Source organism: Lissotriton helveticus, chromosome 9 (genome assembly GCF_964261635.1).
Source record: "Lissotriton helveticus chromosome 9, aLisHel1.1, whole genome shotgun sequence".
Classification (NCBI taxonomy): Eukaryota; Metazoa; Chordata; class Amphibia; order Caudata; family Salamandridae; genus Lissotriton; species Lissotriton helveticus.
In genome coordinates, this window is record NC_136070.1 from 804,431,838 (window position 1) to 804,453,832 (window position 21,995).

Genomic DNA, 21,995 nt, shown 5'->3' on the forward strand with positions numbered 1-21,995 from the left:
CCTGATATAACTAAACTCAATGTACATAATAATTATTCAATTAAATAACATTGGATGAAGAAGGTGAAAGTGAAATAGCTATAAATATGGTTACAGATCAAATGTATCTACATGACGAGAAGAATCTTTCAAGTATGATTTTTTTCTATTTGATATAATGGGCCAGAAAACCATTGCACAAAGATGGAAAAATGGACAAGTAGATTTAAGCATTTTTTTAAAGGATACATGTTAAAAGTATACAGACGAACAAGCAACAGATCTGCTACTTAATTTATTTGACGTAGAGGATCTGCTTCTAACATTTCCAGAACAAGAAAAGAACACATATAGACAACCTGTGAAATGTCTCAATGGGAGGTTTGAGCTGTAGAGAGAAAGTATATTTTTAAAGATATAATTTAAACATGGATTGTCAAGAATATCTGTCCATTGATGAAAATATGTCAAAAGTTAAGAAAACTAGTAATATTCTGTGTGTTTGAAATATTCAATTATGAAGAAGGGTTAAGATTGGGCATAATTTAAGGATGTCACTTGTTAGATTTTAAAAAGAATTTATTGAATGGAAATTCCGTCTTTCAAATAATCTTAACAGTAGCTCGAACTGATACACAAGTAAAGAGGCATGCTACAACAAGTCCTAGAAGTCAAAGAGAAAACCTGACAAAGACCAGCACATCACATACGGACCCTGGAGTAGAGAGCATCAGAATGTGCACAAACAGGCAAATATAGCAAAAATCATAAGAACAAGAACTAGCGTGAAGCTAGTTTGTTAGCCCAAAAACCCATTGACCACCATCAATAAAAGTAGTTAAATAAAAATGAGTTAATTTGTTAACCCATGGCGAGCTCCCAGTGTGACAGGCAAGTAGATTAAACGGCCTTTACCGGATCTGTTAAAACCGGATAAGCATACAAAGTACTCCCACAATAACGGACAAGGTTAGACTCGGTGCAAAAAATTATCTTACATGTACTTGACAGCAGCTCACAGAACGCTTCTGACCACTTCTGGGCTTCTTCGGGAGAAGGTTTGTGGGAAGCAAGACAACGGCAGGGTCAATTTATTAGACAGCGTAGCTAAATATATCAAACACAATGTCAGAGGAAAGGCATTGCGAGATTCTGATGGCACGAGGACTCGGGAGGCCATGGCACCTTGACAATGCAAGCCGAACCCCGAGATGCAACATTTCCACACAAGGTAGGGGCGCTCTCTTACCTGCAGTAGGTGTACTTTTTGCCCTTCTTGCACTGGACGGTTTTCGGGGGTCTTTGGAAGCGGGGGGGAGGGGGTGTTGTAGGAAGTAGTTCAGACGGGCGTTCCAATCTTTCAAGAGTAAAAAGGCACTTTAAAAATATGCCCGTCTTGGCAAATGCAAAACAAGTGTGAGAATGCACAAATGACAGGGATCACAGTGGGCGATGGGCATGCACAAGATCAAATGGCGCGTCCGCATCGCTAGCAGCAGACGAGCACTCGGCGTGCACACCCACTCACTGCACACAACCCCGAGCTTTTCTGGCAGATTCCAAAGCCAAGTATGCGGCACGACAAGTTCGAAAGAAATCACCACAACCCCGGAAGTGACCTTTACACCAAGGTGCAGTGACGTTGTCTCATTCAAAGTAAAGCTGATAGTCACTTTCCTGCACTATACATAACAACGCCTATTAAGTGACCTTTGTTAATCCCTTTGTTCTGCTCATTCAATGAAATCAGGCACTGATGGGATTTTGGGGAGAAAGGCAATGTACCCCAGATGTTGGTATCGGTTGCAAAAGACACACTCTCCCCTTTACAAACAAGCGCTGAAAGACAAGCGGGGTCGCCGTGAAAGTGAAAGCGATCGCGCTACGCAACCCCAAGCTTTTCTGGCAGATTCCAAAGCCAAGTATGCAGCACGACAAGTTCGAAAGAAATCACTACAACCCCGGAAGTGACCTTTACACCAAGGTGCAGTGACGTTGTCTCGTTCAAAGTAAAGGTGATAGTCACTTTCCTGCACTATACATAACAACGCTTATTAACTGACCTTTGTTAATCCCTTTGTTCTGCTCATTCAATGAAATCAGGCACTGATGGGATTTTGGGGAGAAAGGCAATGTACCCCAGAAGTTGGTATCGGTTGCAAAACACATACTCTCCCCTTAACAAACAAGCGCTGAAAGACAAGCGCGGCCGCCGTGAAAGTGAAAGCGATCGCGCTAAGGCCACGCTAATTAACACAAGCATTGGCCGCATGCGCGCCTCGCGCTTAAAGTAAAACAAGGGAGCTTTTAAATCCCACATAGAGAAGAAACAGCCAGGTATGTTTTTCCCCTACGCTCTCTCGTTGAAGCCTGAAAGCTGTGCAGGCCGGAGAGTTTGCCAGCTATCGGCAGTTGTGGAGATATTTCTAGATGCCTCAAGAAAGGACCGCACAGAGGAGGTGGCATGAGAAAGGTTATATTTACAAGAAGCCAACATTTTAGAAGTGAGCGGCCGCGCGGTCGTAAAAAAACAAGCTCTCGGCATGCTGTGGGGAGGTGGGGGGGGGGGAGGGGTGGGCGGGGGAGCAGCAGCCTTTGATGTGCGAGCGAGTGGGAGGGAACGACCATATGGGGTGTGATTGAGAAGTGAGGCCAAGCGCGCGCTGGGGAAGCGTCACGCTTGGCAGAGGTCGAGACCTAAAAAGGGAAAAAGAAAGAATGAAAACAATGCAGCTCATTTAACGGATGTTTACGAAAGATAACTAAGTAGAAAAAATGAACTTTAAACAGAAAGAAATGAGATGTGAATCAAATTTCCACATTTAAATTCTTGTCTAGTGCTAGGGCAACAGTGTAAATAATGTGGAAAGTTAAACCATTTCGCAAGTGAATGCAGACTGAAACGTGATACAAATGAGAATGTCAGATGTTAGGAAAAAACAAACAAAAGGAAATATTAACCTTATCAGACAAATAGAGAGTCTACAGCAGTACTGCACACACGTTTCTGAACAGACAGAACTATGTATGACACCCGGGATGCATGAGCAAATTGACATTAACCAAGTTCATTTGATACAAAGAGATCATATAGAGAAAACAGCGTCTGATGACCTAATGATTGTATGTCAAAAAGTTTCTTTTGTTGATGGCGGAGGACCGTGCAAAATTATGTGTGTCTGAAAGTATCATAAAATGCAACAGAAAACAGTATTAGTTCCATCCAACTTCAGCTTTTTCCTGCGGAGAGCAAAACACTGATTTTTTTCCCCCAAACTTTCCAAGGCAGGAAACTAGCACTTAGAAACCTATCCACTAAGGAAAGAAAACAACTTGCCTTGAAAGGGGAAGTTGCTTGTCAATGTTTACTAAGCGATCTCAGTGCTCAGATAATGGGGCTAATAGTTATCATTTTTATTTTATATTAACTGAATATCAATGCAAGTCAAAGAACTTGGGAAATTAAAAAGACAAACAAACTGCTTAAATATTGATGAAACAGTCAAGTCTCTTGCAGAAGAACACAATTATTCCAACTGCTTATATGCAAAGTGGAAACAGAAATAAAGGCTTAAAGTCCAGCACTGGTTCCCCCACAAAAGTAGATACAAAGAAAAATAGATGTAACATCAAAGTCTGTATAGGTACGAGTGAGACAGAGACATCGTTAGTAATCTTAAGGGAACCATCATATTATCAAAGTTAGGTTTGTACAAAAGGTACAGCAAGTTAGAAAATAATGAACAATTAAGATACATAACATTTTCTCCACTTCTTTGGCTATTCCGTTATAAGAGACTAAAGTTTAGTATAGATTCAGCTGCTGAAATACTCCAGGAAGTTATAATAAATATACAGCCAGAGATGGATTCTATAAACTGTAGTAATATTTTGTTTTTGGGGAAGTGACAAGAGTACCATTATTATTCTATGAATGATGTGTGTTAACAATCTCATGATAAATATGCGGAAATTTCAAATTCACAATTCTGAACTACTTTTTAATGTCCGCATACTTTCCAAAGAAGGGATCAGACCTGCTACAATAAAAAGTTTGTCCTTAAACTCTGCTGTTAGTCCAAAAGATATGTGTAAATTATGTTGTTTTAGGGATGGCTAGTTACTATTCCTGGTATATTAAAGATTATGCTACCATTAATGCTGCACTTGGAGAACTGACTAGGAAAGGCCAAATAGTCAAAAGGGACAAAATCTTCAAAAAGGGCATTCACGGGAATCAAGGAAGATGTGTCTTGATCAGCAGATCTAAAGTATTTTTATCCAGAACTTTGTACAGTAGATGTTAGCCCTGTGGCATTAGGTGCTATTCTTGAGCCTTATAAGCCAGGGAGAGATCCCATTTGATATCTGCTCCCGCACATCACCAAGAGCTTGGCTGATAAAGAAAATAAATATCCCTGGTGTGAAGAAAAAAATCTGAGTTGTAACATAGGCTTGTGAGATCACAAGATCTGGGTGGAGTGGAAGAGCCTGATTGCAGCATGACTGAGGTTGCAATTCGCAGGGACGTTGTGTGCTGAATCCACACTGCCAAGATACTGAAATAAGGACTCAGAAGTATAAACTGGGGAGGGGCACCGGGTGGCGGTGAGTGACTTGCTTTCTACAGACACGTACACTACGTACACGTAACATAGCTAAAGACAAGGCGGTGCATGCTGCCTCTACAAACACAATCACCCCAATATACCACTCCAGGACCTCCCACGCAGAGGTTTACAAAACAAATGGGCCCCAGCAAAAATGGAGAGGAACATTGCGCCAGATCAGCGCTGGCACAACAAATACGAACAGTATGTATTAACGTGAATCTGCTCCAAGCAGACTTGGGTAAAGTGGAGGACAAAGTAACAACCATGGGAGGTTATATCGCTGACCTACAGGGGGAGGTAATCACTCTCAAACAACAAATACCACAGATGTACACCGTCATAAGAGCCTCATTATGGAGGGCAGAAGATGCGGAGGACAGGTCACAGTTAAACAATATCCGCATCCTGGGATTTCCTGAACGAGCAGAAAAGGGATCGGCTTAACAATTTCTGTAGAACTAGGTCCGCACAGAGCTCCGCCCTTAAGAACTCTCCGAATTCTTTGTAGTGGAAAGGGCTCATAGGGCACTGGTGCCACTGCCACCCCCCGGAGCTCCACCCAGTGCGATAATCGCCAAGATCCTCAACTACCGGGACAGGGATATTATACTTTGGGCAGCACAGGAACACCCTGACCTACACTATAAGAATGCCTAAATCACCATATACCCGAACTGCTCTAAACAGGTGCAGGACTTATGCAAATCCTTCATAGGGGTAAAACAGAAGCTGCAGGCCCTCCAATTCCAGTACATGCTTCTGTATCCAGCAAAACTGAAAGTACTGGCTCTGGGGAAGGTACACTTCTTTGACACACCTGAGGAAGTGTGGGAATGGTTGGAAATTCGAAGTGATGTGCTGCCCCTGCACAAACTACACAGCCAATGTAAAAGATGGGGTACCGCACTAAAAGACTGCATCATCAAATTGGCTTGGCTGGTAATGAGGCTAACACAGTACCCTCGGGAAAGCGAAGGGTCACGGTCAGAGGACACTGAACCATGCAACTGGGTGACAAGGAAGCCTGGGTATCACAACAGGAAGAAAACCCTTTGATGAACACGGATGGGACAACTCCTTTGTCGTTGAACACCACCCTGGACTGTATACGAGACACAATATTGGCGATGTTACTGGGAGTTGGTGATGTAAGAATGCCTGAAATTGTTATCAGGAGCAACTGTGTGGCCCTAGAGTGCTTGTGTGGGATCAGATGGGACATGGTTTGTGGCTCTGGTATGATGCGGGCCAAAAGCCCGACATTGATGCAACAAGCACCTGTACTGGAGGATGCCCGCGGAGTGGTAGTTCAGGTGTGCCATACTAAGTAGATGAGGGAAGTGACAAGGCAGCAATTTAGGGCCTATACACTTTAAACAGAAAAGAGTGATTAGCCGGGGAGCTGATTGTTACGATACGTTTGTTGGTCCCTGTTCGGCCGATTGGGTTGCAGTATTTGCCCTTACACCAGCAGGATGTTTATGGGTAATCAGTTGTACTATACATGCCCATAGGTTGGGGAGGGGAAGTTTGAGTTATGAGTTGGTTGTATCAATTTCATAATCGGCAGCGGACAGTTGAAGTGGACAGTGGGCTGGGGCGGGGCGGAAGACAGTTACCGACAATTGAAGCCCAGGTGGAACCGGACCTTAAGATACTGTCAGGGGACTTGGAATGTATGTTAAGAGGAATAGAGTACTAGCTCATTTAAAAAGACATAAAATAACCATAGGATGCTTACAAGAAACACACGTGGATGACTCAGGCGCCATGCGCTTAGCTAAAAAGCAGCGTGGCCAAGTGTACCATTTCTCCTACTCTACATATGCTAGGGCCACGTTGACTAGGGGGGCACCTGGAATTCCATTCACACTTACATATTTAGAGGCAGATGTGGGCGGACTGTATGTGTACAATAAGGGGAGCTGGATGGCCAGAATGTAATTATACTAAACACATACGCACCGAACACAGATGATCCCCTGTTTGACTTAAACATGTGTAATTTAATTGCACAATATATAGGAGCGCCCATTCTGTGGATGGGAGACTTTAATAGCATATTGGACCCCCCAGAGCGGGTACAAAACTCCAAATGACAAAAGCCCTACAAGGGGTAATACACAAGCTGGAGATTTATGATGTCTGGAGGCTGGTTCACCCAACTCAGCAGGTCTACACATGCTATTTGGCTACACACAGTACCCATAGTAGACTGGACAGGATATTGATGGCTAACATCCCAAGATTGGATGATGTTGTGGTGACACATATGGCACAGTTCCTGTCTGATCAAGCACTGGTCAACTGTGTTGTGAGATGGGGTGGACCGGCAGAAGAGTTTCACTTCTGGAGAATGTCCGCGGACATCCTAGAGGACCCTGAAGGGAAGGTGTCGCTTTCGTGGGCACTGTCAGATTATATGATGATCAACTGGGGCTCTACAACACGTTGACCTAATGTGTGGGAGGCGATGAAGGCTGTCTTGAGGGGAACATGCCTGGGTCTGACTTGTGGTGTTGGGAGACAGTTCCAGAGGGAGCTCACTGATAGGGAGAGGGCCTTGGCAGAGCTGCAGACACGAGGCTTTTCGAAAAACGGGGGACAGCCTCTGAGAACAAACACTGCACAGACGAATAAGCAACACTTGGGGCCGCCTAGATTTACACTGAAACAGTAAAGACAATGTCTACTTAGGGAAGGTGATACAACAGTCTGGTTGTTGGCATGGATACTGGGGAGAGAGCAATCCCCTCCCCTGACTACCTATTTGGTATCTAATGACGGCAGAAGAGCAAGATGACTGTTACCAGTGGCTGAGACAGTGTGCCTCACTGCTCTCCCTCACCCCTGGACTCACACATATGGACACGGGAGACAGTCCCCCTGTAAAAAACAAGGTTTAAAGGTGAGAGCCAGCATCAAGGAGAAGGTCTCTAAGATGTTAGCATTAGGGGTGATTGAGCCCGCTAGCAGCCCCTGGTCTTGAGCCTTGGTGTTGGTACCAAAGGCTGCACCACCGGGCACCAAACCAGAACTCCGGTTCTGCGTGGACTACAGAGGACGGCATTTAGTCTCCAGGTCTAACTCACACCACATCCCCAGAGCTGAAGAGCTCATTGACTGGCTGGGCGCTGACAAATTCCTCAGTACCTTTGATTTGGCATTGGGGTACTGGCAGATTGCCTTGGCTGAGGGGGCAAAAGAGAGGTCTGCATTTTCAATCGTAGAATGTCCTTGCCAATTCCGGGTAATGTCCTCTAGATCAAAAAATGCTCCTTCCAGTAGTTGGTTAACAGGGTCCTGGCTGGTAAGGTAGCTTTCTGTGCCACCTACTTAGACAACATTGCTGTCTATAGTTCCAGCTGGGAGGAACACCTGCATCACCTCCAAGAGGTACCTCAGGCCCTGCAACAGGCAGGCCTGACCATCAAGGCCAGTAAGTGCCAGACTGGGCAGGGTTCAGTTGTGTATTTGATGGAAAGGTGCAGCCCCAAAGGTCTAGATTTAAACCATTATGGCCTGAGAACCACCTAAAATTCAAACAGAATGACATCCTTCCTGGCTATTACCATAGATGTGTTAAGGGTAGTGGCACCATTGTTGCCCCCTTAACTGACCTGATTACTAAGATGCAGCCCAGATTTTTGATCTGAACAGAGGCTTGTCAGAAAGCCTTTGACTCTTTCAAGGAAGCCATGTGCACAGCACCTGTGCTCTGGGCCCCTGACTCCTCAAAGGAATTCATCATGCAGATGGACGTTTCAGACCATGGCACAGAGTCAGTCTGCAACCTGGAAGCACTGTTAAAACAGTAACAGTGTGCCCAAACAGCACTCCTTTGTGAGACTGGCGTCTTCTGTTCATTTTTCCAATGTATCTCGTAAGTAATTCAAATGATCACATTAAACTCAAATTTCACTTGACGTCTCTTGTTTTTAATCTCGACAAAATTGATTCAATTTCATTGTTGCAGCACAATTTTTATGAACTGTTCCGTACATTCTCATGTTATTCTGATAGACACGTCACAGTTTCCAAAGTTGATATGTTCAATTATTCCCTATACTACATTCGAAAAACAAGCAGAAGACGCCAGTCTCACAAAGGAGTGCTGTTTGGGCACACTGTTACTGTTTTAACAGTGCTTCCAGGTTGCATTTAAGTTCAACTCCCCTAGGTAGGAGGGAGCTACCCACCAGCACCCACACAATACACAAAGGATTAATTATCAATCAAAAACTAGGAGTAAACAGTGTGCCACACACAACAGCCATTGAATAGAGGCAGTCTGAACACTGCTGAATAAGAAGGGACTAGACCAACTGGTAGCCTTCATTAGTAGGAGGTTACTTCCACTGAAACAGAGTTGGAGTGCCATTGATAGAGAAGCTTTTGCAGTGGTCTGGGCACTGAAGAAGCTGTGTCCATACCAGTTTAGGACTTACTTCCTGGTTTAGACAGTTCACCGTTCCCTCTGGCTCATGCAGATGAGGGGTGAAAATCCCAAACTGTTGCTGTGGTCCATCTTCCTACAGCAATTAGACTTTACGATGAAGCATCACCTGGGAACAGACCACACCAATGCTGATGGTCTCTCCAGAACTTATGGTGAAGTTGGATTTTAAATTCCAGTTCAGCAAATGCCACTTTTAGAAAGTTGCCATTTACTTACTTTGGCAGAAACCGGTCCTCGGAAGCTTGTTTCCGGTCCAGGGAAGGCATGGCTTGGCAGTTCGGGCTGGACTGTTCCCATGAGGCACAGGGTCAGACTGATTTGCATATAGCCATGTCTGAACTGGGGTTGCAGAGTGGGCTAAAGAACGGTGATAGATTAAACCCAGATCTTTTTACTGGGTGTGAGTGTTTGATTGGTTCAGATGCTCCGTCCATCACCACCCCCTTTTGTACTGCTTTTGGCCGCCATAAGTGTGGCAGGGTATGCTCAGACGTGAGTCCCTTGCTCACTTTGCCACTGGATTCAAGCAAGCCGGGCTGAAGACGGCTGTAATGCCAGAAACCGGTCCTCGGAAGCTTGTTTCCGGTCCAGGGAAGGCATGGCTTGGCAGTTCGGGCTGGACTGTTCCCATGAGGCACAGGGTCAGACTGATTTGCATATAGCCATGTCTGAACTGGGGTGGCAGAGTGGGCTAAAGAACGGTGATGGATTAAACCCAGATCTTTTGACTGGGTGTGAGTGTTTGATTGGTTCAGATGCTCCGTCCATCACCACCCCCTTTTGTACTGCTTTTGGCCGCCATAAGTGTGGCAGGGTATGCTCAGACGTGAGTCCCTTGCTCACTTTGCCACTGGATTCAAGCAAGCTGGGCTGAAGACAGCCGTAATGCCAGAAACCGGTCCTCGGAAGCTTGTTTCCGGTCCAGGGAAGGCATGGCTTGGCAGTTCGGGCTGGACTGTTCCCATGAGGCACAGGGTCAGACTGATTCGCATATAGCCATGTCTGAACTGGGGTGGCAGAATGGGCTAAAGAACGGTGATGGATTAAACCCAGATCTTTTGACTGGGTGTGAGTGTTTGATTGGTTCAGATGCTCCGTCCATCACCACCCCCTTTTGTACTGATTTACTTACTTTAGCCATTTGCTGCCTCATGCCTGTCTCTGGAATACACGTATGGGCTTGGTGACAATTGGCTTCCTACATTTCCTCTAGACAGTCACACACAAATGAAGGGTAGGTGTGTTTGAGTGGTCATCTGCATGCAGATGGGCCATCCTGAGCAGGGTAGGAGGGAGGACCTAACACACCTGAAAGGGCTGTGCCCTGTTCCCACACAAAGGATTGATTACTTCCCTGTTGTGTGTCTGGAGCGAGTTCAGGAATTGAGAACCTCTGAGCACTTCACAGCTTTCTTTGAAGTCTCCCCCACTTCAAAGGCATCACTGTGTTTAAGTATTGGATCACTGACACTGCCAAGTCAGTACTCTTCTGGATCTGTACATACCCTGCCAGGAAGAAAAACTGCTGTGCTGCTGAAAGGACTGCCATCCTACTGTACTGCTGCTTTGCTGGACTTCAGCTTGCTGTGCTCTTGCCTTGCTGAGCTTCCCTGCTGCCTGCTGTTCTCCTGCCTCAAATAAGAAGGACTGGACCTGCATCACTTGAAACTAGACTGACTCCAAGGTCTTGCTGGCTTGCCTCCTGGTCCGAATCTCAGGAATATCAACTTCCTGTATTTGCACCTAGGCTCTGCAAGTTGTGAGTCTGCCCTGCCAAGCTGTGCCACCCAAGTCTTGTACCCTTGGAAGTGTTGTGGCATGGAGTGGATCCCGCACATCACCCTTGGAACCATTGCATCACCCTTGGAACCATTGCATCACCTTCAGAACAATCGCATCGCCTTCGGAATTGACGCATCACCCACTGTGGGAGCAGCAGCTGAGCATCGTGTCTGAGACCAGCATCTAGCAGTTGGAATTGACACATCACTGCAGTTGCATAAAGAAAATCTATGACTCAGCTGCACCTCGCATCCACTTCAATGATGACGCATCCCTTATCAAGGCCCAATTGGGTGTATCTGTCCCGCCCTCCATCACAGTCAGCCTGAACTTTTGACTTTGCCCCGGTCTAGTGCGACCAGATTATGCCTTTAAGCGCTTATTGCTACTAAGTGCTACTTTGACATTTATTCTTGAAAAATTCATAGCTCGACTTATACTTGATGGATTTTTGTCATTTGGTCTTGTTTTATTTTTTTTAAATCATAATCTATTGTTCTAATCTGGTGTGGAGTCTTTTTGTGGTGTTTTCACTATTTTACTAGTTGAAGTGTGATACAAATACTTTACACAATGCTTATAAGTCAGGCTTGACTGCTCTCTGTGCCACGCTGCCACAGGGTAAGCACAGGATAATTTAGTTTGTATTGTATTTACCCGGACAAGGATTGTGGTACCTGCCTGGACAGGGTGTATACCCGTAATTCAATTTCTAACACCCATCTGTTGCATTAAATTGCGTGCATTAAATTGGAAGACAGAGTTTAACGCAACAGCTCAGTCCTTGGTGCTACCCATACTCGTACTTGGTATTGCTTGATGCTGCCCGAGGGAGTGCTTATTCACGCCTCAGCCAAAATATTCTGATAATACATTGGTTTGGGTTACTACTCATAATCCTCTTTTCAACTTTGTTACCAAGTGTATCATGAGGCATTATCATATATACCAGGCGCTGGGACCTCTTTGACTGGACCTAACATGTTTATGTTTCTCAGAGGCTGTAATTTGTCGGACCAGTTGGTTCTTGCTAACTTTCCTTCTACAAAAATTGAAAAACATTATTCAACCACTCGTGGCCCTTTATAAAGAACGCAAGAAATCTGGGAGAGATTTTAGTTGGCAAGTGTTCAAAGCATTTCAGAGTCTACAGAGTGGCAGAGACATTGCCATACTTTTGTCAAAACATAATGTGCTCCAGTCAACAAGGTCTTGAATACATCAGAAGATTGGTATGCCTTGCTAGGAATTATTTGGGTGTAATCTCGTAATGCCCAGATGTCTTGCCCTTATCCATCTTTACTGACGCTCCTATCTGTATCAAAAAGGCGAACATGTGTGAAAACCTTGAAAATAGTCATTGCTAAAACTGTAATAATATACATCGACTCTTTATGGATTGAATGCAGAACTGTTTGGTGCTGAAACAGTGGTCAACCTCACAGCACTGAGAATCAAGTGTGGAAAGGGTTGCTTTTGGCTCAGTTTTCATAGCCATAGTACAATCTTCACCACCATGATTTGGGCCTAGCAGTCTCTAACTGGCCTGTGGCGCCCCGAACAGTGTTTGACACCAGGTTTACTACAAAGATAAAAATCACAACCTGGTTGTCCTATGGACAAGGTGCCATGGCCTCAACTGTCAACCCTACTTGTATCAAGCAGCTCATGTCACAGCTTCTGTGGTCTTGGCTTTTTTGTCAACCACATATTTTCTAGCATGCCGCCTGCCAAAAAGTGAAACTTCAAGTCTTAGCATAAATATACTTTTGACAGAGGTAGATAGGCCTCTGAAGACAAAGGACAAGCAAAGACAGCAGGTTTGGAAGGAGGGCTGTGTGGGTAGGGAGGAGTCCATGATGAAAAGTTGAAGTATTTGTAGGAACAAATGCTCTATGCTGTTGTTTAGGTTTGATGGGACCATACACAAATCAAACAGAACCCAACAAACTGACTGGAATAAGTTGTTTTTAAATGCAGACTATTTCTATGCTTTGCAAATACAGTGGAATGTCCTAGCCATACTTTTCTTTTTTCAAAATAATAATAAAACATTTTACACAAAAATATACTCTGACAACCAATCTTTCCTAGCTAAGGGTGTATAGCATTTCAAGTGTTCTATTCTTTGCTAATTTATGTATTGCACACATGGTGTTAGCATATGCAAATTGCACGCATTCATAAAATAGCAGGAAACGTAAATATTGAATGTTTAGCAGATGGAGTAAACCAGTTTTGGAATGTTGTTCCAATATGTTTTTTTGAAATTAAGTTTTAATTTTTGTTTGTTTGTTGTTAACTACATTATATTTGTGTACACGAAGTGGAACCAACACTAAATAAGACTGTATGGAAAGCTGATATGGTCACTTCCGATTATTGCTACTACTGCAGTTATTCTGCTTAATCTTAAAAGTTCTGTTGAACTCACCTTTCACCACCCCTTATACCCTGATATGTTTGGACCTGAGAAGAATTAATTTGGTTCAGACCCCAATGGGACTGGAATCAGGAGCATGGAAGAATTGTGTCCTTATAGGGATGCACTATCAGGTGTATTGAGTTTAGAGTGCACTCATTCTCTGATGGTTCAAGTGTGTTCGTGATTGCTTTTATACCTTTGGCCTTGCACAATTTTGGATGATTTCTGCATAACTCGATAATGGTGCTTCTGCGGTTATTTAGGCTGCATATAGGAGCTACAAGGAGTCGGGGTTACTAAGATGTTCATGCTCGGGTATTGCAGTTCTCTATGTCTGGTACGTGTGTATTGCACTTCAAATGTTATCTGGATTTTACTGAACCCCAGTTTGCTAACGTTGTTGTATATTACATTTCAATTTTGGATGAGCCACATTTATCCTTTCTCAGAATCCCTCAATGTTGCTTACAAAATCTTGTTTGTATTGTTTGTCTATAGAAGAGGCTGAGGCCGATTTAATTATTTTAGTTTTTCAGTTTTTTTTTACTCTTAGTGTATTAAAAGTTCCTCAGTGCTTTAGAATGTTGTGTTGCAAAGCATGGTTTGAGTATTAGAATTGATCGATGATGAGATGGTAAATTAAGAGCCATCTGGATAATTAATTGTGAAACAATAAGAACACATATGTAGGACATATATTTAATCAGGTTTTCAGCTTTCAGTCAGCCACATATGATGTGAGTTTTATGCATAATGTGATCCGAAATTCATTTTTACAGAACTGATTAATTTCGCTCTTATCTTTGCTTGTTCTTTCAGGTGCCACCTACTTTTAGTGACCTTGTAATCTATTTCTCAGAAGAGGAGTGGGCGCTTTTAGATGTCCATCAAAAGGAACTGTACAGGAGCACAATGAAGGAGAACTATGACACCCTGGTATCATTGGGTAAATAAAAGTATATTAACATTACAGTAGTATACAGCTTGTGTTCTGCTTTCCTGCAAACATGGTATTTGGGAAAGTGGACCTATATACTCTTTTTATGTGTTTCCTGGTTCACAGTCAGAATTCTTATATGCCTACACCAGGCCTAGTCCGTCTCTTAATCACCTCGTTCACAGAGTGCATGTTGTTTGCTTAGGCCTGCTAAATTGCCATGGCAGACCTTTGTGATTGAAGTTGTAATGATTCCAATATCGTGAGAGTGGGGCCGGAGGTCCATTCTGGAAGAACACACAAACGTTGCCCCGTACCACACCAGCCAAGTGTGTGTGTCTGGTTATTCTCGCCACTAGGCCACATGCAAGTCCATGCGCAGCTGAAAACCAAATTAGCGATGAGGGTGCGGACAACCCTGTGACAGCATCAACCACTGCTATTGTGCTTGTAGCCCTACCGTCAGTGCAGGGATCGCTGCGGGAGGGGGGGAGGCACCCGAGGGCTACGTTGCTGCCTGTTCCTGGTAACGGAGCCAACTGCCAACATCGGGACTACCGCTCTATCTCACCACCAGGTGCAGCCCATCAGCAGTAGAGCGTGCAGTCACAGACGCTCAGAGGCCTGCCCAGCATTGCCACCCCTTTGTCACGCGGCCCAGCATAAGTGAGCGCGCTGCTGCATACCGGCCAGAACAGCCCCAGGAAGCCGGCGCCGGAATATTATAGCCACTGTGCAAGTACTACGTGGGAGGCAGGGAAGAAAAGCATATCGCTGCCACAGGGGGAGGGAACCAGGCAGCGGCAGTACCAGCAGCCACTCACAACCCCTACAGGCTGCCCAGGCCACTGAAAGATTATTATTTTTTTTAATTAAAGAAAAGGAAAAAGTAATAGAAAAAGTTTCTTTCTTCCACAAATGAAACTGAGGCAGGACATTCCCACCACCAGTTAATGGCTCCACATACACCTGCAAGAAGGCACCATCTTGGGAAGGTCAGGACACACTGTTCCCATGCCAGTCAGCAACAACCATGACAAACAACGCAGCACAAGCAGGCCCACATCAAGCACCAACGATGCCGCCGTTTAGTGAACTCGCTGACCCTCCTACTGTCTTCCATCGGTGTAAGATATGGACTAGCCGCCTGAACAACTATTTCATCGCAACAAGGAAAGCAGACCACACCATCAAGAGGTCTCTGCTACTACACTTCACAGGGGGGAAATATACAAACTCTTCGCACACCTGCCAAACATAGGAGCCACCAATGACTATGACGTAGCTGTCAGAGCCCTGGATGCACACTTTGACTTGCAACTTAATCCAGGCTATGAATGTTTCAAGCTCCGCCAGAGGGAAGGGGAGTCCATAGGTGCATTCCACACACTCCTAAGGGAACTGGCCAGCACGTGCATAGCGGACGACCAGGCCCAAGGAGTGAGAGCACAAGTAATACAGGGGCGCCGCAATAAAACCCTTAGAAGCCTCATCCTCCGCCAGCCAGGGATCTATCCGAAGGATATCCTCGTCATGGCCTATCAGATGCCGGAGCCACAGCAATGGACTTCGCTATCATGCAGAAACCCGAGAGTCCCATCTCGATCAAGATGGAGCAAGCAGACGCAATCCGGACACATGGAAGAGGAAGCTGCAGAGGAAGACCATTAGCAGAAACAACTTACAGTCGCAAGTGTGGATACTGTGGATGGGAGAAACATCCTCTGGAAGAGAGCCGTGCTCCAGGATGAACCTGCTCCAAATGCGGCACCCTCAACCACTTTGCTGCAGTGTGCAGAGGAGGACCCAGAAACAGAGGTGCCCGTGGGGGAGACCACCATCCAAATTCATGAGGAAACTGTCCCTAGAAGAATATAACAACCCAAAGACCAGTAGAGGATCACAAAGACAGCGCCACCGCCTCGAAGATTCGTCCACCGAAGATGAGGGAGAATGTTTTCGCATATCATTCGCCAGCAACTTAAAGTGAAGGAGGCGCCCCCAGCCCACGTGCATAATAGAGATAACAGGATCTCGCATCACAGCCTTGATAGACACCGGGGAGTCCGTCAATGTCAAGGGCACTCAACAATATAAACAACTACACCCACGCCCTCAGCTAACTCAGACAAATATTAAGATCTTCACATATGGAAGTCAAACACCACTGCCCCTGAAAGAGAAGATGACTGTAAAAGTGAAAGAAGAGAGCCAGGAGATCACAACCACATTCCAAATGGTCGACAGGGAGGCTGACATCCTGGTAAAGAGCCGCACGGCAGAAGACCATGGCCTAGTCATCTTTGCGCGTGCGCTCAAAGCCCTCCAAACGGAGGAGATATTTGAACTATTCCCACACCTATTCACTAGGCTAGAGTGCATGAAGAGACCACCCTTCGAACTCCACATTGACCGTTCGGTCAAACTGGTAACACTCTGTCACCGGCGGATACCATTTCACCTTCGACCCCTTGTCGAACAAGAACTGAGTGATCTAGAACAACAAGGAGTAATCAAAAAAGTCACTGTGCCGACACCGTGGGTTTCACCTATTGTGATAGCGGAGAAGCCAAAACAGCCAGGCAAAATGCAGTTGTGAATTGACATGAACCTGCCCAACCAGGCGATCAAAAGAGAGAGACACTGAACTCCCACAATGGACGATATTATAGCCGACCTCAACGGCTCCAGATGGTTTGCCAAGCTAGACCTTAACGCGGGATACCATCAGCTAAGGCTAGCGGAGGAAGCCAATACATAATGACCTTCTCAACGCACATTAGGCTATGCCGCTACAAACGACTCAACTTCAGCATATCGTCTGTGGCAGAAATCTTCCAAGATGCAGTCCGAGAGACTCTGTCGGGCCTACAAGGGGTACTAAACATCAGCGATTACATTATGATTCACTGCCCATCCATTGAAGAACACCATCAACACCTCAAAGCAGCCTGACACTGACTGGCAGGTCACAGCGTGACACTCCATAAGGACAAGTGTTCCTTTTTCCAAAGCTCCATTGAGTTTTTTGGATATATTTTTAACCAAGAAGGAGTCCAAGTAGATCCATGGAAGTCTCACGCAATAAAACAAGCACAAGCACCAACGACTGTGTCTGAAGTATGCAGTTTCCTAGGGATGGCCACATATTAAGGGGGCTTCATCCCCAACCTAGCAACAATATCTGAACCCCTTCAGGCTTTCACCAAAAACAATGCTGCATGGAAGTGGGGGAATGAAGAAGAAATTGCTCAATGGCATACTTTGATGCCACAAGGAGCACCAAACTGCTCTTGGATGTGAGTCCGGTAGGATTAGGAGCAGTAATCACGCATGAGGTGGAACCTGGCAAGTGGGCACCCCTCGCATTCGCAAGTAAAGCCCTCACATCCACAGAAATACAGTACTCCTAAATTGAGAGGGAAACGCTAGCTATAAGATGGGCGTGTATTCTCTTTAATCTCTACATCAGCGGCCTCCCATTTCGTGTAGTCACCGACCACCAGACACTAATCACACTGTTCAAAGGCTCACCACCTTATCCTCCACCACAAATAGAGAGATGGGTGATCCAGCTGCATTGCTATCAAATGGAGTTAATGTACCATCCAGGAGCACAGAACCTGCAGATTTCCTCTCTTGGCATCCGTCAAATCCAGGAGAAGGCGGAATCGACAATGATGCAAGGACAGAAGAATATGTAGCTATGGTGACACAAGGATCATGTCCCCGCGCCCACACCCTCGAGGAGATCAGCACGACCACCAAGCACGATTCGGTCCTGATGAAGATGGTGGAGTCTCTACTTCGGAAAACTTCCTACAAGATGCCAACAACTGGCACAGTCCAGACAGAGAACGTCTCGGCAAACGGTGGAAAGTGTGGGATGACCGAAGCACGACAGCCGAAGGTCTGGTGTTAAGAGGATCCATGGTCATGATCCCTGAAAGCCTTCAGGAGAGGGTGACAACCTCTGCACACGGAGGCCACCAAGGAGCTGTCCAAATGAAGTCATAAATGAGAGAGAAAATCTGGTTCCCAGGGATGGAGGAAGCAGTCAAAACTGGGCACGGAACTGCCACTCCTGCCAAATAACCAACAGTCCAGAACCCCCAGTACCGATCATCACAGAAGAACCGGCGGCCTCCCCCTGGTACCAGCCTCGACTTTGGGAGGTTCCCGGGCTGTAGAGTGACGGCGGTGCTCATCGACTGCTACTCCAAATACCTAGTGGTTGAGTGGTAAACTCCACTGCGTTCACCCAGGTTGCACCAATCCTAGAGAAAGCCTTCCCTTTATTCTGGCTGCCTCAAGAACTGAAAACCGATAACGGACATCCTTTCCAGGGTGGAAAATTCAGAGACCTGCTTGCATCCTTAAGCATACGACACCGGTGCATCACCCCTTCAATGGCCAGAAGCCAATGGTAAAGTGGAGCGATTCATGCGCACACTGAATAAGACTCTTCGTATCGCTGTGGCAGAGCAGACGAACCCAGATGCACCACTACATCAATTCCTGCGGAAGTACCGCAGTACACCGCACTGCAAAATGCGAAGATTTCCGTGGTCCCTGATACATGCCAGACACAAACGAGATACGATCCCCTTATCTGATCGGTGAACCCCTACACCCTACGAACTGGCCAACACCAAGGCCCGAAGAACGGGCTAGTAAGAGGCAATGTGCCAAACCTCAGCGCCGTGTGCCAGGGAACCTGGTGTTGATTTGTAATCGCCAAGCAGGATGGAAGATCAAGACACCCTACGAACCAGAAACCTGGAACGTAGTACGAGTGGATGAAACGCCGTCACTGCCCAATATGGGGAAGAAGTGATCACCAGGAACATGTCATGGCTCTGAAGAGAGGAACGCCCAAGTCAGGGACCACCAGAGCTGAACAACACTGAATTAGAAACTGAATCGCCCGAGGGCAGCTCACAACTCATTTTAGGAGGATCGCAAGTGGCCAATCCACCGAACCACCCTGCAGCTTAATCTACCCGGGATGAAGAGCTGAATATCAGCCCCAGGCCAGAATCAACCCCTCAAAGTGCAAGATGCCGGTCCAGTTCCCAACGATACAACCTAAGACCAAACCCATTACCCAGCCAAAGACTGAAGGACTTGGTTTGTTAAAAGTTATGTTGGAACAGTTTGATACCAAGTTTGGTAGGGATGTAATGATTCCAAAATCGTGAGAGCGAGGCTAGAGGTCCACTCTGGAAGAACACACAAACAATGTAGCACCCTCTGGCCATTGTAAATACATGAGAAAAGACCGCTCGTGGTCTTTGACCCGTACCATACCAGCCCAGTGTGTGTGTCCTGTTATTTCCTCAGCTAGGTCGCACGCAAGCCCATGCACATCGGAACACCACAGAAGTCACACATTCCCAGAGCTCTTTGAACACAACCCCTCCTTGCAACCAGAGATAGACCAGCGCATGATACACAAAACAGATCATCACAGCATAATCCAGACGTCTGTTTGGGATCGAAACCATGTAATTTAGTGCTGAAGCACCCACAGGCAGCAAACATCGCTTCAAGGCCATAAAACTGTCAGACTGCATGCAGTACAAATGGCATCAACATAACTCATAGCTATGCATGACTTTATGATATACCTAGACTCCTTTTGAAATATTTCCGTCACAGCAACATGAAGAAGTCACTTTTCAATACAGCTTTCCTCTGCCACAGTGAAAATCCTCATTTGTTGACATTGTAGTGCCTGTGGACGTGCCAGAAATCCTGTTAATAAACATATTCCCTCATATTCGCTAATGAACAACCACCTGATGGACAAAGCAAATTTAGTTTCATAATCTTGTTCTGCTGATTACCCCATCAATTATTGATGCAGTATTACAATCCGGATATTCTACAGCGGAAATCACTTAGTCACTCTAAATGATCATTTATCTTGAAAAGCAGCTGTAGCCCCATAATTATTAGTGTATTTTACCTCAGGCACAATCATCATGATCTCAATTGCCAGTAATCACCCCTAGAAACAGTTCATGTTGCAGTAATCAATAATGGTATGTGGCAGTAATCACTCCACTTTAAATTTTATGCATATTCAACATTTATTCTAAATAAATATATTTTAATAGTAAATATGAAAAATAAAACCTAGCAACACTGCTCATCGGGCAATAAAAATATAATAAAATGTAGAGTTACCAACGTTGTCTTTTCCTATGTTTTACGGAACCTTCAAAGCAATTTTAATCAGTATTGCCCTATTGTCACTATTATATTATCAGGCACACTGAAAGTATTTTAACAGTCCATCATGTTGCACATTACACATAAAACATACCAGCCTACAAGTTCAGGTACTGTAAAATGCCCAAATTGTACCTTTCACATATAACACACTGTAAACGTAATCACTGTTGGAATTACTTCCAACAAATCCCCCTCAACACAAATACCAAGGGTTTTAGTATTGCATTACTAAAAGTAAAAAAAAAGCATTATAGACGGCGCTTGCTTACAGGTAATTTTCATAAAGTAATACAGAGATTCAACATCTGTAGGAATTCCTATACAGCCCATTTCTCAACCCACATTAATGGCTAGATTTCTAGTTTCTGCAAATATTTAATTTGTAACCATCTAAAAGCTACGATTTTGAAGCCAATTCTATTGCCCCTTCCAGAATATCCTTTCCATGGTATCCAAACATTCTAAAATCGATTGAGCCAACACCATATCTCGAATGTTATTGGGAGCTGAAGGACAATTTTAACAAAGGCACGAATAAGCACTGTACTAAAACACCTAGATTGAGATGGTTGAATATAAGAGACTCTTCTTTTAGTTTTTAAAAAAATGTAGTTTGAGATTGAATTGCAAGATTTATAAGACTTTCCAATCAAGAACCAAAAAGTAGTTGTATATCCTTTTTCTCTTTATTGTAGATGATGTTGTTTGTTATTACCTTTGCATAATGAACTAGGCATTTATTTGGACATTAGTTACATTTTGACATCTAGATATTGCTCAAATATGCTATAAATTCGTGAATCCCTTTTTATTATTCCTTTTGCTGTTCCAGCTTCCAATATTCTACTATATCATAAAAGTAACAGTATTCAAGATTCTAAAGGCTTGATTCCTCGCCCAGTATCCATGATTTCTTCTTATTCTAAGCATTTTTCCTCATCTTAATATTTACTGCAGACAACTTGTATTTTAACTGGCTCAATTATTTCGAAATTGATTAAAGACAGAAATCGTCCAATCAGAATTCCTTTTGTTTATATGAAGATGCCAGTCTTGGGTTTTCTCTGTGTACTAAAACCTGAGTTATATATCTCCCTTTCATGCATCTCTGTCTCGACATGTTCCCATAGCATGCAAATATTTGCTTAGGACCCTATTTTTTTACCCAGTACTCTTGTAGTCTTCATCAAGAAACTAAACCATCAAGTAGACGAGATGTTAAATTCTGTGTAATATGACAAATCGGTGCAAGATAACAATTGTTTCTTGTTTATGCCAATGGCTAATGGAGAAGCATCAATCAAAACTATGTTAAAATATGAGGCAGTGTTCCTGATCCACAGAGAATATTAGAGCAAGCTTTAAACCATCGGGCACATCTAGTTAATACACATGTTTTATTGATAGTTACTTTTTTATCATGCGTCCCACCTTTTGAGGCACACCTCTTACCCCTACCATGTATGATTTCCTCTTAGTCCTGTAGGATGCACAAGAATCTACACCCCTCCATACATCTCTGTTTTGCTTCATATGAGTTTATGCATATTTTCCAAACAT

The 21,995-nt window shown here is 44.5% G+C and overlaps 1 protein-coding gene across 1 annotated transcript in view; it reads left to right on the forward strand.

Moving 5' to 3' along the window:
• LOC144781883 (uncharacterized) overlaps positions 1–21,995 on the forward strand; it is a 210,169-nt gene that overhangs the window by 58,101 nt on the left and 130,073 nt on the right. Inside the window, exon 2 of the mRNA XM_078660933.1 lies at positions 14,078–14,204. Within this exon, the coding sequence (XP_078517059.1) occupies positions 14,078–14,204 (127 nt within the window). The remainder of the gene's footprint in view (positions 1–14,077; positions 14,205–21,995) is intronic.